This window comes from Sciurus carolinensis, chromosome 9, assembly GCF_902686445.1.
Source record: "Sciurus carolinensis chromosome 9, mSciCar1.2, whole genome shotgun sequence".
NCBI classification, from domain to species: Eukaryota; Metazoa; Chordata; class Mammalia; order Rodentia; family Sciuridae; genus Sciurus; species Sciurus carolinensis.
Window position 1 is genome coordinate 67995020 of NC_062221.1, and position 14359 is coordinate 68009378.

The window sequence follows — 14359 nt, forward strand, 5'->3', positions numbered from 1 at the left end:
TTAACAAAGTTTGGATAGATTTCAGTGAAAATTATCTTCCAGAGTAGGGTCCCCCCCCCATAGGGGGCAAATAACTTTACTACAATTAGTAGATATATGTGCAGAATTTCATGCAAATGAAGTGTGCCAGCAGTGTGATAATTAAACATATAAACAAAAACAAACAAAAAAGGACGAATGCACAAACTTGCTGCTGTTTCTCAGACCCAGTTTTCTTTTACTGACTTAAAAACAAAATGAGGGGAAAAAAGTGCCTGAAATGAATCTTGTTTTTTTTTTTATAAGTAGCCACCTGGTTCCTATGTCCTATAGAATATAAGCACTTGACCCTTCGTGTAGCTTCTGTTCAGATTTATATCACGGGAATGGATCTGTCTGATTTCTTGGCCTTTATCTTTTTTTTTTTTTTTTTTTTTTTTGTGGTGCTGGGGATTGAACCCAGGGCCTTGTGCTTGCAAGGCAAGCACTCTACCAACTGAGCTATCTCCCCAGCCCCCTTGGCCCTTATCTTGAATTGGCCATATTCAGTGTCCCTGGAGGCTTTGTCAGTTGACAAGGGTCAATTCAGGGGATGTGGGGGAGGGTGCTTTTATCATCCCCGTTGTGTTTGAGGTTTTGATTTCTGGGTAAAGAGGCCGTTTATCTTTGAAAACACAACATTTTTGCTTTCTCCAGTTTTCTGTTAATAGTGAAAGATGGAAGTGAATAAAGTTTTACTGATTTGAGACACTAAAAAAAAAAAAAAAAAAATTATAGATCTAGGCTTAGAAATTTAGCAAGATCCTGCCTGTCTTTAAAAAAGAAAGACTGCAACTGGTAATGTATCTCAGTGGTAGTGTGTCCCTGTGTCCTCCACAATTTTGTGTAACTATAATGCCATAATAAAAAAAAAAATTAAGCCTATTCCTATTCCTAACCCTCATTTGAGCTGCATCAGTGCAGCTGCTTTTTGGTAAACAGCAAGATAATTCTTCATTAAAATTGAACAGTAGAGTTTGAGGTCTCTCTAAGTTTTATTAGTGATAGTGAATTTTTTTATACAACAGTGCTCTTTTAATTTTTGTTTTAACCAATATATTTTAAAAATATTAATGTATTATTTTATATTTTCTACTTCTTATTGATTTGTCTAGTTTCTATGTTTAATTTAAAATTATGTTTGTGTGGTGTTTTAGTCAGCTTTTTCACTGCTGTAAACCAAAAGACCTGATGAGAACAATTAGAGGAGGAAAAGTTTTGGAGATTCGGGTTTCAGAGCTCTCAGTCCATAAATGGTCAATTCCATTCTTCAGGTGCCTGAGATAGGCAGAACATCATGGCAAAAGTATGTGGTGAGGAAAGCAGCTTAGGACATGATGATCAGAAAGGAGAGAGAGAGAGAGAGAGAGAGAGAGAGAGAGAGAGAGACCTTTCCTCTACACAGACAAAATATAAACTCCAAATGACCTACCTCCTCCAGCACGCCCTGCCTGCCTACGGTTACCACCCAGTTAATCTCTGCCTTTCTATTAATTTACTCATTATGTTAAGACTCTCCTAACGCAATATTTTCACCTCTCACCTATAAACTTTCTTACATTGTTTACACGTGAACTTTTTGGGGATACCTGACACCTAAACCATAACATATGGTTAAATACAAAACTCGATATATTCAGACTCCATATTTTTAGATAGGACTTGTAAAAATAAGTTGAATAGATTGTAGTGTCGTGGTATTTTAGACTTTAATAAAGAAGGAGATATTGGGCTGGAGGTGTAGCTCAGTAGTAGAGCGCTTGCCTAGCACAAGTGAGGCACTGAGTTCAAACCTCAGCACCACATAAAAACAAATAAATAAATTAAATAAAGGTATTGTGTCTATCTACATATAATTTTTTTTAATAAAAGAAGAAAATGTTTAAGATTATACTTTATTTATGGTAATAAAGTCTCTGGTTTGATGCCTGTTATTCTTTTTCGGGGGCAGCAGTATACTGGGGATTTAACCATATGGCTAGCACTTTTTTTTTTTTTTTTTTTGAGACAGGGTCTTACTAAGTTGCTCTCTAAGTTGCTGAGACTGACCTTGAACTTGTGATCTTCCTGTCTTAGCCTCCAGAGCCACAAGGATTACACTAGCATGTGTCACAGTGCCTGGCCTTGATGCCTAATATTCTTTCTAAAGACTAAAATTGATCTTGGAAAAAATTATCTAGGAAGCTGTTATGGAATTTACAGTTTGTTTGACACTGACAAATTGAAGTGAGCTCTTTAACTCATTTAAATTGAATATACAGGGTGTGTTCTTGGGCTTCAGAATCCTAAGAAATAAATTCAGTATCACTTATTAGAATATATCTTTATTTTCTACTGACTTCTAGGGTTACAGCTGAAGTAAAGCACAACATTACCAACACTGTGGTATGCAGAGTACAAGGGGAATGGAATAGTATTCTCGAGTTCACTTATAGCAATGGAGAGACAAAGTATGTGGACCTGACTAAATTGGCTGTGACAAAGAAAAGAGTAAGACCACTGGAGAAGCAGGATCCATTTGAATCCAGGTATGTCATCTTTGTATCCATCCAGGAAAATCAGAAACTCTGAATCTTAATCTAGGTCTTTTAACTAATTTGTGACCTCAAGCAAGTCAGTTCACCAGTTTGATTCAGCTTCCTCTTCATCTAAATTAGAAAGATTGAAGTGATCTGATGCATTTTAGCCCCTTACCAGCTAACATATTGTATCGAACATTTGTAAACTGAGCCAAAAATATTAACATTAAAGAATCAAGGATTGCTGTCATTATCGTAAAAACTCTTACAAATCATTAACAAAAAAGGAGGACATCCCAATAGGAAAATAGACAAAGAACACAGAAAGAAAGTTTATAGATAAAGAACTGCCCACTGTGGGGACAGGGAATCATTCAATGTAATTAGAATTCAAAGAGATATAAAATTAATCAATAAAACAAATAGTCATATTTTTCATTGCCATGTAGTGACAGTTTTTTAAAAATATGAGTTTTACTAGGTACAATGATACACACCTCTGGAGCCTAAGGTAGGAGGATTGCAAGTACAAGTCCAGCCTGGGCAACTTAGCAAGACCCTATCTTAAAACAAAAGTAAAATGAAAAGGACTGGGAATGTAGCTTAGTAAAATGCTCCTGGGTTCAATCCCAGTACCAAAAACAAAATAAAATGTTCTCAAAAAAGCAGTACAAATGATTATTTTTATTAAATCTGAACCTCTGAGTACACAGTTATTTAGTATTCTGTGAAACAAATTTGGCATATACATAAAGCACTTGTGCTGGATCCTGAAGATGTATAAAGATTATCTGGAGGAAAAGCTCTTATGCAGTTGTTTGAGTCACAAGTAAAAACTAATCTTTCTATGAAATACCATTTTTACTTAAAAGAATGATTAACAAGATATGGATATTCTAATTTCAATATTAGGTGGCCACTTTTCTTACAAATGAAGGATGTAAATGTATCATTTCAAGAAAAACAATTGATAATATTTGTTATTAATAATAAAATTTGAGTTCCAGGGCAAAATGAGAATTTTGAAAAACTTGTGTCTGCCACTGTAAACTTGGAAGCTTCCCAAGCAGAGTTTTCTAATGAAATTGGTGGATTTTTAAAAATTTTATATAATGAGCCAGGCATGGTGGCACACGTCTGTAATCACAGTGACTCAGGAGGCTGAGGCAGGGGTATTGCAAGTTCGAGGACAGCTTCAGCAACTTAGTGAAGCCCTAAGCAACTTAGTGAGACCCTGTCTCAAATTACAAATTAAAAAAAAAAAAAAAGTGCTGAGTCGAGGCTCAATGGTTTAGCACCCCTGGTTTTAAAACCCAGTTACCTCCCCCAAATTATATGATAAAGTTATGTCAACATCTGAACAATCTGTATAACTTGACAGCTTAGTATTTTTCAAATAACCAATCATGATATTAAGTTATACATAGGTAAATGATCATTCAGGGTGTAAGTTTAACCAGTGGGTTTCTTGTAGCAGTATGAAAAAGCAGTTGACATTTTTTAGTTTCCTGCATTGTAGCTAACCTTTGAAAAACTACCGGTTCATGAGTTTTGACACAGTATCCAAGAGTTGAGTTCCTTGAAAAATCTGTTAAAATAGTCTTCCCTATTTCAACTGTATCTGTGAAGTCAGATTTTCTTGCTGTGCTTTAACTAAAACAATATATCACAACACATTTAATGTAGAAGCAGATACAAGCATCCGTTATTAAGACATTAAAGAGATGCTGGAGGAGCTGGAGTTGTAGCTCAGTGTACAACGTTTGCCTAACATATATGAGGCACTGGGTTTGATTCTCAGCACCATATATAAATAAATAAATAAAGGTCTGTCAACAACTTAAAAAAGAGAGAGAGAGAGATGCTGGTGTAAAATTTTGTTACGGATTTATTGTGGGTCTGTATTCATGGGGTATATGGTTTGTAATTTTCTTCGGGAGAAAGTGTTTAACCACAAATTCAGTATCTTTATTACATAGGACTAGTACAGTTATCCATTTCTTATGTAAGCTTTGGTAGTTTGTCTTTTAAAGAATATTTTCCTTTTACCTAATTTGCTTTTTTTTTTAACCTAATTTGTATTTTGTTGGCATTTAGTTCATAAATTTACATTACTTTTTTGATATGTATAGGATATGTAAGTACTCATTCTTTATATTGAAAATATTTTCTCCTGATCAGTATAATTAAAAGTATATTAATTTTAATGAAAGAACCAGCTTTTAGTTTCATTGATTTTTTTTTTTTTTTTGGGGGGGGGGGGTACCAAGGATTGAACTCAGGGGCACTTGGCCACCAAGCCACATCCCCAGCCTTATTTTATATTTTATTTAGAGATAGGGTCTCACTGAATTGCCTTGGGCCTTGCCATTGCTGAGGCTGTCTGAACTTGTGATCCTCCTGCCTCAGCTTCCCAACCCACTGGGATTACAGGTGTGTGCCATTGCACCTGACAGTTTCACTGATTTTTATGTGTTCTTTTTAATTGGTTTCTGCTCCCTCTTTTTTACTTCATTTTTTCCTACTTTGTTCTTCATTTGCTAGTATTAATTTTTCTTTTTTTTTTTTTTTTTTTAGTTACTTAAACTGGCAGCTTAACCAGTGGAGAGAAAAAGTTTTTTCTATAAAATAATAGAGCATAAATTTTTAAGGGTCAGATGGTCTCTACCACAGCTACTCAACGCTGCCATCATAGCATGAAAACAGCAGACACAGATAGACAATAAGTGAACAGTTGGACCTTGTTAAGTTATGATAAAAATTTATGTTCAAAAATTGTTAGTGGGCCAGAGTTTAACCCTTGGGTTGTGTTTTCTTTCTTTCTTTCTTTTTTCTTTCTTAAACATTTAATGCCATATATTTTCCTCTAAGGTCTGTTTTATTTATATTCTGCAACTTTTAATATGTTTTCATTTCAAAATATTTTCTAGTTTCCGTCATGATGGATAGAGTGATTTTTTTCAGTGCTGGGGGTAAGGGCCTCATGCATTCTACGCAAGTCCTGTACACTGAGCTACATCCCCAGCCCTGTTTTTTTTATGTTTTTGACTTACGAAGTTATTTCAAAATGTTATTAATAATTTCCAAATACTTGGAGGTTTTCCAGATTTTTTCATTATTAATTTCTAACTTAATTTCATTTTGGTCAAAGAGTGTTGTTTTAGTCAGCTATTTCACTGCTGTGACTACAAGACCCAACCAGCACAATTATAGAGGAGGAAAAGTTTGAGGGCTCACACAGTTTCAGAGGTCTTAGTCCATAGAAAACCAGCTCCATTCCTCAGGACTCAAGGTGAGGCCGAACATCATGGCAGAAGAGCGTGGCAGAGGGAAGCAGCTCACATGATGATCAGGAAGCAGAGAGAGAGGTCTCCCCTTGGTAGATACAAATATATACCCCAAAGCTACACTGCTAATTCGCACCTCCTCCAGCCACACCCTACCACTTCAGTTACCACTCAGTCCCTATCAGGGAGATTAATCATTGATTGGGTTAATACTCACATAGCGCAATCATTTATCCTCTGAACCTTCTTGCATTGTCTCACGTGAGCTTTTGGGGGACACCTCACATCCAAACCATAACAAATGTACTGTGTATGCTTTAATACTTTATATTTTTTTTAATCCTTTAGATTTGTTTTATGACCCTGATTATTTTCTATCTTGATAAATGTTACATGTGTACTTGACACAAATGTGCTTTCTGTTGATATTGGGTGAGTGTCCTATAAATGTCACTTAGGACAAGAGAACTGACAGTAATTTTCATGTTCTCTATAATCTTACTGGTTTTCCATGTATTTATTCTATGAACTGAGATCAGTTATTAAATTACCAATTATTATTAAATATTTCTCCTTGGAGTTCTGCAAGTTTCTTCATTTTATTGGAAACCCTGTTATTTAGGGGCATACACATTGAGAATTGGTTCGTCTTCTTGATATATTGATCCTTGATCATTATAAAATGTTCTTATTTATCTGTCAGTAGTAGTCCTTGCTTTGACATTAAAATTTCCACATTAAAAAAAACCCACAACTTTATAAAGTTGTTTTATAAATTATAAAACTACTAACCTGTTTCAGTGTACAATTCAACTATTTTTAGTAAATTTCCTGGGTGGTGAATTATTACCATAAATCAGTTTTAGACTCTTTTCATCTTACCTTAAAGATCCTTCTCATTCAATTACAGTTAACTCCGTTCTCATTCCCAGCCCCATGTAACCACTAATCTACTTACTATCTCTGTAAATTTGTCTTTTCTAGATTCTACAAATAGAATTATATATATCAGTATACCATCTCTTATGCTCTGCCTTCTTTCTTTAGCATGATACTTTTGAGGGTTATCCATGATGTAGCATATGTATCAGTTCATTCCTTTTTATTGCAGAATCACACATTTTACGCATTTATTCAGTAGTTGATAGACATTTCCAGTTTTAGACTGTGATGGATAATATTTCTTTGAAAATATTATACAGATCTTTGTGTGGATACACTTTCATTTTTCTTGGATAAATACCTACATTTACAGTTGCTGGGATGTATGGTAGTTTTATGTTTAAACTTTGGAAAAACTGCCAAACTATTTTCCAAAATAACTATACCATTTTACATTCCTACCAGAGATGTATTAAGGTTCCAGTTTCTCCACATCCTTGCTAATAGTGTCAGCATTATTTCTTATACCCATTCTAGTGGTATGAAATAGTAATGGTTTTAATTTATAGTTCCCTAATGACTAGTGATATTGACCATATTTTCAAATGCTTCTTAGCCATCTTTCTTCATTAGTGAAATATGTTTTTATATGTTTTACCCATTTTTTTTCTGTTGAATTTTCTGCCTTTTGGGTTGTAGGAGATCTCTGTAAATTCTAGATAAAAATTCTTTATTGTATATATATTCTACAGTTTTTTCCTGTTCTACTACTATTCTTTTTTGTGTGAGAGTGGTGGTGGGGATTGAAAGCCAGGGTGCTTGATGATCCATATCTCCAGCTTTTTTTGCTTAGTTGCTTAGGGCCTCACCAAGTTGCTGAAGCTAGCATCAAAGTTTTAATCCTCCTGCCTCAGCCTCCCGAGCTGCTAGGATTACAAGAGTGCACCACTGCATCCAGCTTTCTTTTTTTTTTTTTTTAATTGAGATTTTTTTCAGTGTAAGTGTTTACGTTTGATGAAGTAGTATTATCAGTGGTTTTTATGAATTGTGGCGTGGCTTTGGTATTGTATCCAAGAAATCTCTCAAAATCTCAAAGATTCTCTCTGTACCTTCTCCTCAGTGTTTTAATGTTGGAACCCTTACATTTAGGAATATAATCCCTTTTGAGTTAATTTCTATCCGTGGTGTGATAAGTTCATTTGTTTGTCCAGTTGTCCCAGCACCATTTGTTGAGCAGATTACTCTTCCCTAAAATAATTGTTCTGATGTTTTCAGTTTGCTTAAGTTTTCAGCTTCACCTTCCCTGTGGCCTGTAAATTCTCTGGGTAATAAGTTGAAGCACTCATAGGATTCTCCTCATTCATTTCCTTTTCCTAAACACCACTGTGCAACCCTGACTTTTATTCAATATCTGAAAACCATTGTTTCATTTTGTTTTGTCTAGTTGATGAAGGCAGGAGAATAAATCTGGTCACTGTTAATCCATCATGTTCAAAAATACAAATGGGTTGCACACAGTGGTGCACACCTATAATCCCAGCAGCTAGGGAGGCTGAGACAGGAGAATTGTGAGTTGAAAGCCAGCCTCTGCAACTTAGGCCCTAAGCAACTCAGTGAGTTCCTGTCTCAAAATAAAACGTAGAAAAGGCTGGGATGTGGCTCACTGGTAAAAAAAACCCTGGGTTCAATCCACAGTACCAAAAAGAAAGAAAAGAAAAGAAAAAAGGAGAGGAAGAAAATTATTTTTAATTTAAAAAGAAGCAGCAACCTGAAATCAACCTTAGGGCCTTGGTGTTAGTATTCTGGTAACTCATAAGCATGAAATTGCAGATCTGATTTAGGAAATGTAATTTTTAGAAATTACTGTCATTTTGAAAGTATCACCGCTATTTATCTTTTTAAAAAAGAATGTAAAATATGCAGTTTTTGGATTTTAGGCGACTGTGGAAAAATGTGACAGACTCTCTGAGGGAGTCTGAAATTGATAAGGCCACAGAGCATAAACGAACACTGGAAGAAAGGCAGAGGACAGAAGAAAGGCACCGTACTGAAACAGGCACACCCTGGAAAACCAAATATTTTATTAAAGAGGTACGTTCTGTGTGAATTCAGGCTGACACTCACGTATCTACTTAGAACTTTGGCTTACTAGGCTTTGTTTAAGATCACTTAAACATTTTATTTTTAAAAATTGAAGTTCAACATCCCTGTGGTCTCCCTCTGATGTATATATATGAGAGAGAGATCTCTGTAGGTAAATAGATCTTCCATTTTTCCCCCTTTTGCTATTATACCCTTCCCATTAGAATCTATTGGTTATATTCTCATAAGCGTATGTTTCAATTTTCTGGTTGTATGTAAACATAAATAGGAAGGCTTTGTAGTATAGTAGAACATCCTGGAGTCATATTTGCTAAGTTTGAGCCCAGGAATGTACCTTGGATAGTTTATTTGCCACTTCTAACCTAAGTTTCTTCAGCTATAAAAATAATGTGAATAAATAAGCACATTGTAAAAATCAAAGAAGAAAGTATGTATGAGGGGAAAGCCTTTGAGGACGCACTGAAAAGAGCTCTGCCCCTTCCTAGGTGAAGTTGGGCGATTCATTTAGCTTCTCAGAGCCTCCATTTCTTCATCTGTAAAATGAAATGATCAGAAAGCATGTTTTTACTTCTAAATCTAAAATTCTATAATGCAATTAGTTGACATCTTTTTCGAACAACAGTGTAAGATTTATCGGGGCTGGGGAGATAGCTCAGTCGGTAGAGTGCTTGCCTTGTAAGCACAAGGCCCTGGGTTCGATCTCCAGCACTAAAAAAAAAAAAAAAAAGAGAGATTTATCTACCAGGTGATTTAACATAATAACCTCGTGGTTGCTATTGTTAAGGAGAAATTGCTTGGACAGGAGGGAAGACTTTATTCAAGATTATTGCAGTAGAAGATAGATTGCAGTGAATTCTGAACATGGTAGTAACAAGTGGGGAGTGAGAGCCAACAGGTAGGGTGAAGGGATGGATGGAAAATTACTAACAGGTACTTGTTATGTATTGAGGATGAGCGAAGAATTGGGTGGTGTTTTCTCAGTAAACTGGTCCTCAGGATTCTTTGCTAAATCTGAGCTCAGTAGGTCAAGGATTGACGCTTACACAAAAAGACAACTCAAAGGAACCTGACTAGTTTAGTTAAGGAGGGAATCCTTGTCACTGTGAGCCAAATAATTGCCATCCTTTTATCATTTTTTGAAAGAAGGTAAATAAGAGTAAATACATTAAATATTTCTAAAAATACAAGTAAATTGAAGGAGACATGGGGGTAAGGACATAGTTCACATCTGACTTTCCCTAGTCCTATACATAGTGAACTACAATCTTCATTACCCGATCTTAACTCTGCCAAGTTCCAACCCACTGTGCTGCAGCAGACATTCACTATAACTCTTCTTTCTTCAATTTTCTCTTCTCCCATTTCTAGTTCACTCTTTGGCTCTTTGTCTCCTTGCAGTATCCTATTCACAGGACCCAAAGAAGTCAGGAAAGAACCCCCAAACAGCATTTGGATGGTATAGATGCCAGATGGGAAAACAGCTAATTCCTTCATGACCATCTCTTTGTGATCCACCTGTGGCCCATAACTGAGAGAAGCTCAATCTGTAGCATCTTGGCAAAACTGGCAGAATTGCTGCCATGACTTCTGCAAAATAAAATGTTCATAGGTCACCAGTTAGGTGCTCCCGTGCTAGATCTCACTTAATCCTAGCCAAACTGCAGGCATTTTTTGACATCTTAAGCACAGAGGTTTTATACCTTTGCAAAAAGTCTTCTTGTTAAATGTGAAAATAGAATTCCATTTCAGTGAAGGTGGTGTTCTAGTTTTGGTTTCTGATTTTGAAAATATTAACTGAATTGTTCTTTACCTTTCTCCTTGTTTCAGGGAGATGGCTGGGTTTATCACAAACCCCTTTGGAAAGTAATTCCAGCAGCACAAGCAGCAGAGTGACACATGCTCTCTTAAGACTTGACCAAATGAGGTTCTTCTCTGTTTACCCCAAACCCTCCTGGACTGGATTCATTGCACTGAGTGACCTGCTTCCTGATTGCCGGTGGAAACTAAACACGAATGTACCTACTCGAGCACTATAATACTGCAGCAAGACCAAAGTGTTAAAGAAACACGATGGACCTCTCACCAACCTGTTCATGTGATGTGAGCAATACCATCTTAAAACCTTTTACCTGAATTATTAGATGATTAATCTTTTATCCAGTTCCTGGTCCTTAAAGCTGTTTGAATACCTGTTTTTGCACAGGGGCAGTGGATACACACGACAGTGAGAACTCAGTGACTTTGATTTCTTTGTAGTGAAAAGTGAAGTCTCTTTCAGAGTTTGTGTTTTGCTTTCTATCCATAACTGAAGTATTCACTACTCTTATAAACCAACCAAGAGGAGGAAGAACATGACCCAGAAGTGGATTCAGCCATTGTGCCTGAAATCAGTGTTAAAAAATCACCAGGTTGTAGTAACAAGGCATTCTTTTTCTTCAAAAAGACTGTGTGCCTGTGTCTGAGGAACTTATCCATTATCCACCTCTGTCGGAACTCTTTTAAAAAGTATATTTATAAATTGATTAGAATTATAACCATGGAGAATTTTTTCTTCTGAGCATTTTAATATACTTGAAAACAACATTGACTTGAAAAATTTCGGAACATTTTTCAATACCTAGTTTTATTAAATATTACACTTGAGAGACAATTTTTAAAATGTGTTCATGTCAATATGATGAGATTTTGGCCTTTAAAGAACTAAGGCATTAAAGAAAATAGCAAATATTGAAAAATAAAACTGTTACTTTTTTCTTTATCTTTTTTCAATTATAGGTTAATATTCAGTATTATGTACTATCCCTCTAGATAAGTTTGCTTATCTTACCTCTGTTCATTCAAAAATTAAAACAAATGACTATTCATATTTGTCAGTAATTGAGTTATACATATATATGTGACTGAGCACATGTAAGGTATGGTTTTCTTTTCAAGGAAACTTAAATGCTAAGAAAAGTAATAAAAAGATATCAGGAAAAAAGATATCAGGAAGCTGTATTCAGGTACAAATCTTTTTTTAAATCAGTATTTTATTGAGGTTGAAGAGTTGCTGGCAATTAAAAGAATAGGTCTAATTATGGTTTTCATCATTCATTCAAGTATTTATTGAGTACCTGCTTATGGTGCTCAGCACTTGTTACTGCAAGCTACCTTAATTTTCCAAGAGTGGTGCCTTACTCTGTATCTTCTGATGTGGTCTTCCAATCAGTGTGCTAACACGTACCTGTTATTCATCAGCCGTGGTAGATGGCTGTGTCTGTTGCATCATCATAAGAAGTTTAAGCTTTGTGCTCTGATAAATTGTGTTCTGTTGGGGGGATTAGTAGGATGAAAATAACAAAACAATTTTTTCAACAAATTGTAAATTATAAGAAAAAGAATTGGTTTATGTACAACCATTTTAATGATTCCCTTTTCATTTTTGCTGTGAAATGCACTGAAAAAAAATCTCAATGAGCTATAGTTCATGTGTTGGGAAAATTGAAAAATAATAAAACTAGAGAGCAATGATGCATTTGTCTGTTTTATGAATAGAAAGAAAAGGAAAGTTTATATTTATTAGAATTATTGCCCTCTTCATCTGGGGAACCATTGATTTTTCTTTTCAAATACTTCCCTGTAGGAATCTCCAGCTTAGGGAATAATTCAATGAGTTCTTAAAAATTAAAATATGTAGCCGATTTGCTCATGTCTGTTAATCCTAGCATCCCAGGAGGCTGAGGCAGAAGGATCACAAGTTTGAGGTCAGCCTCACTCTGCAACTTATTAGCAAGACCTTTCTTAAATAAAATGTTTGCCGGGCAAAATAGCACATACCTGTAATACAGTCTTGGAAGACTGTGGCAGGAGGATTGTGAGTTCAAAGCCAGCTTCAGCAACTTAGCAAGGCCCTAAGCAACTCAGCAAGACCTAAAGAAAATATTAAAAAGACTGGGGATGTGGCTCAGTGGTTAATCACCCTTGGGTTCAGTTCTCAGTATCATATATAAATGAATGAATGAATAAAAATGTTTGACGTTCAAAAGTACTGGATCAAGGATAAAATGTGTGAAGCCAGAGATTTTTGTTTTGTTGTTTGAAACTTTTGAGTGCCCATTTATTTCTTTAGATTGTTGAACCATTTTAAGAATAACTGGGGCTGGGGAGATAGCTCAGTCGGTAGAGTGCTTGCCTTGCAAGCACAAGGCCCTGGGTTCGATCCCCAGCACCCAAAAAAAAAAAAAAAAAAAAAAAGAATTACTGAAATAGAAGCTTTTAAACTCTTGCAGAAAATAATATACTTAGGAGAATTGTAGTCTCTCCATGTTATTGGGCCAAATTCTTTTTTTTTTTTTTTTTTTTAGATGTTGATGGATCTTTATTTATTTATATGTGGTGTTGAGAATCAAACCCAGTGCCTCACACAGGCTAGGCAAGTGCTCTACCACTGAGCCACAACCCCAGCCTTGGGCCAAATTCTTTAAGAGCAATGAATGAATACTACATTGTGACAATTGTTTACCTTATCCCTATCTTGACCTCCTATTGCTTTCCTAGAGCCAGGGAGGTTCCAGGGTGAAGAAGCAGCAATATCTGTTTCCAGAAACTGCAGTTTATCCACCTCAAAAGACCTAGAAGTTTGGGTTTGGGTTATTTATCTGCAACTTGTTATTGTTTAGCCAGCAAAATAGATCTTTTTAGCAGTGTTACACATTTTTTTCTTTTGGGCCAAAGTTTTAAATGTACACTTCCCTCTGTCTATTAGAAGTTGCGTAAAGCAGTCCGAGACTAGACTGAGCCAGGTATGGTGGCACATGCCTATAATCCCAGCAAATCCACAGGCTAAGGTAGGAAGAGCACAAGTTTGAGGCCAGCCTGGTTAACTTAGTAAGACTGTGTCTCAATATCAAAAAAGGGGTAAGGTGGGGATGTAGCTTTGGGGTAGAATACCCCTGGGTTCAATCCCCAGTACCACACACACAAAAAAAGTCCAAGCCTGAGTGTAACCAAATGTGATTGTTTCAGCCATTTACTTGTTTTTGTTTTTACCACTTTTATAATACTTATCACACTGTACCTTCTGTGAAATATTTGTATTTAAGTCCCACGGTCATGTTCCAATTAATTGGATTTTAAATAGATAGTTTTAAGCTCCTGATGGTAATTTTACATTGTTTACTCAGTGAGGCATGGCATACACATATTGATTCACTGAACTCTGCAAGTTATGACCACCATTACCCTATTACCTCATATACCTGGTTGTCACCAAAATTGGAAAGGAAAAAAGCATTGAATCTCTTGCCCCTTAATTCTAGCACTTAAACTTTCCTTCTACTATAAACATCTGGGACTTGGTAAACCAACTGATACAGATTAATTCTTAAGAGAAATTATTAATTAAGCCTAAAATTTTGCTAAATATATTGCCTTCAGATGAGAGCTAACTTCTGTTCAATATGTTCCCCCAGAGAAAGGAATATTGGTGTGATTATTTCAGGAGCTATTGTGACGGACTTTTACAGCTACTGAATGGAACATTCAGTTGGGATTTCCCAGGGATAGTAGGAA

The 14359-nt window shown here is 35.7% G+C and overlaps 1 protein-coding gene across 4 annotated transcripts in view; it reads left to right on the forward strand.

Annotated features, from left to right (window-relative positions):
• Osbpl11 (oxysterol binding protein like 11) overlaps positions 1-12319 on the forward strand; it is an 80597-nt gene extending 68278 nt beyond the window's left edge. For 3 of the 4 annotated variants that reach the window (XM_047565031.1, XM_047565030.1, XM_047565032.1), the window contains exons 12-14: positions 2364-2546; positions 8644-8797; positions 10637-12319. In XM_047565031.1, the coding sequence (XP_047420987.1) occupies positions 2364-2546; positions 8644-8797; positions 10637-10702 (403 nt within the window). In that variant the 3' untranslated portion in view covers positions 10703-12319. The remainder of the gene's footprint in view (positions 1-2363; positions 2547-8643; positions 8798-10636) is intronic. The other variant, XR_007110284.1, reaches the window with a different exon arrangement.
• Positions 12320-14359: the final 2040 nt, after the last annotated feature.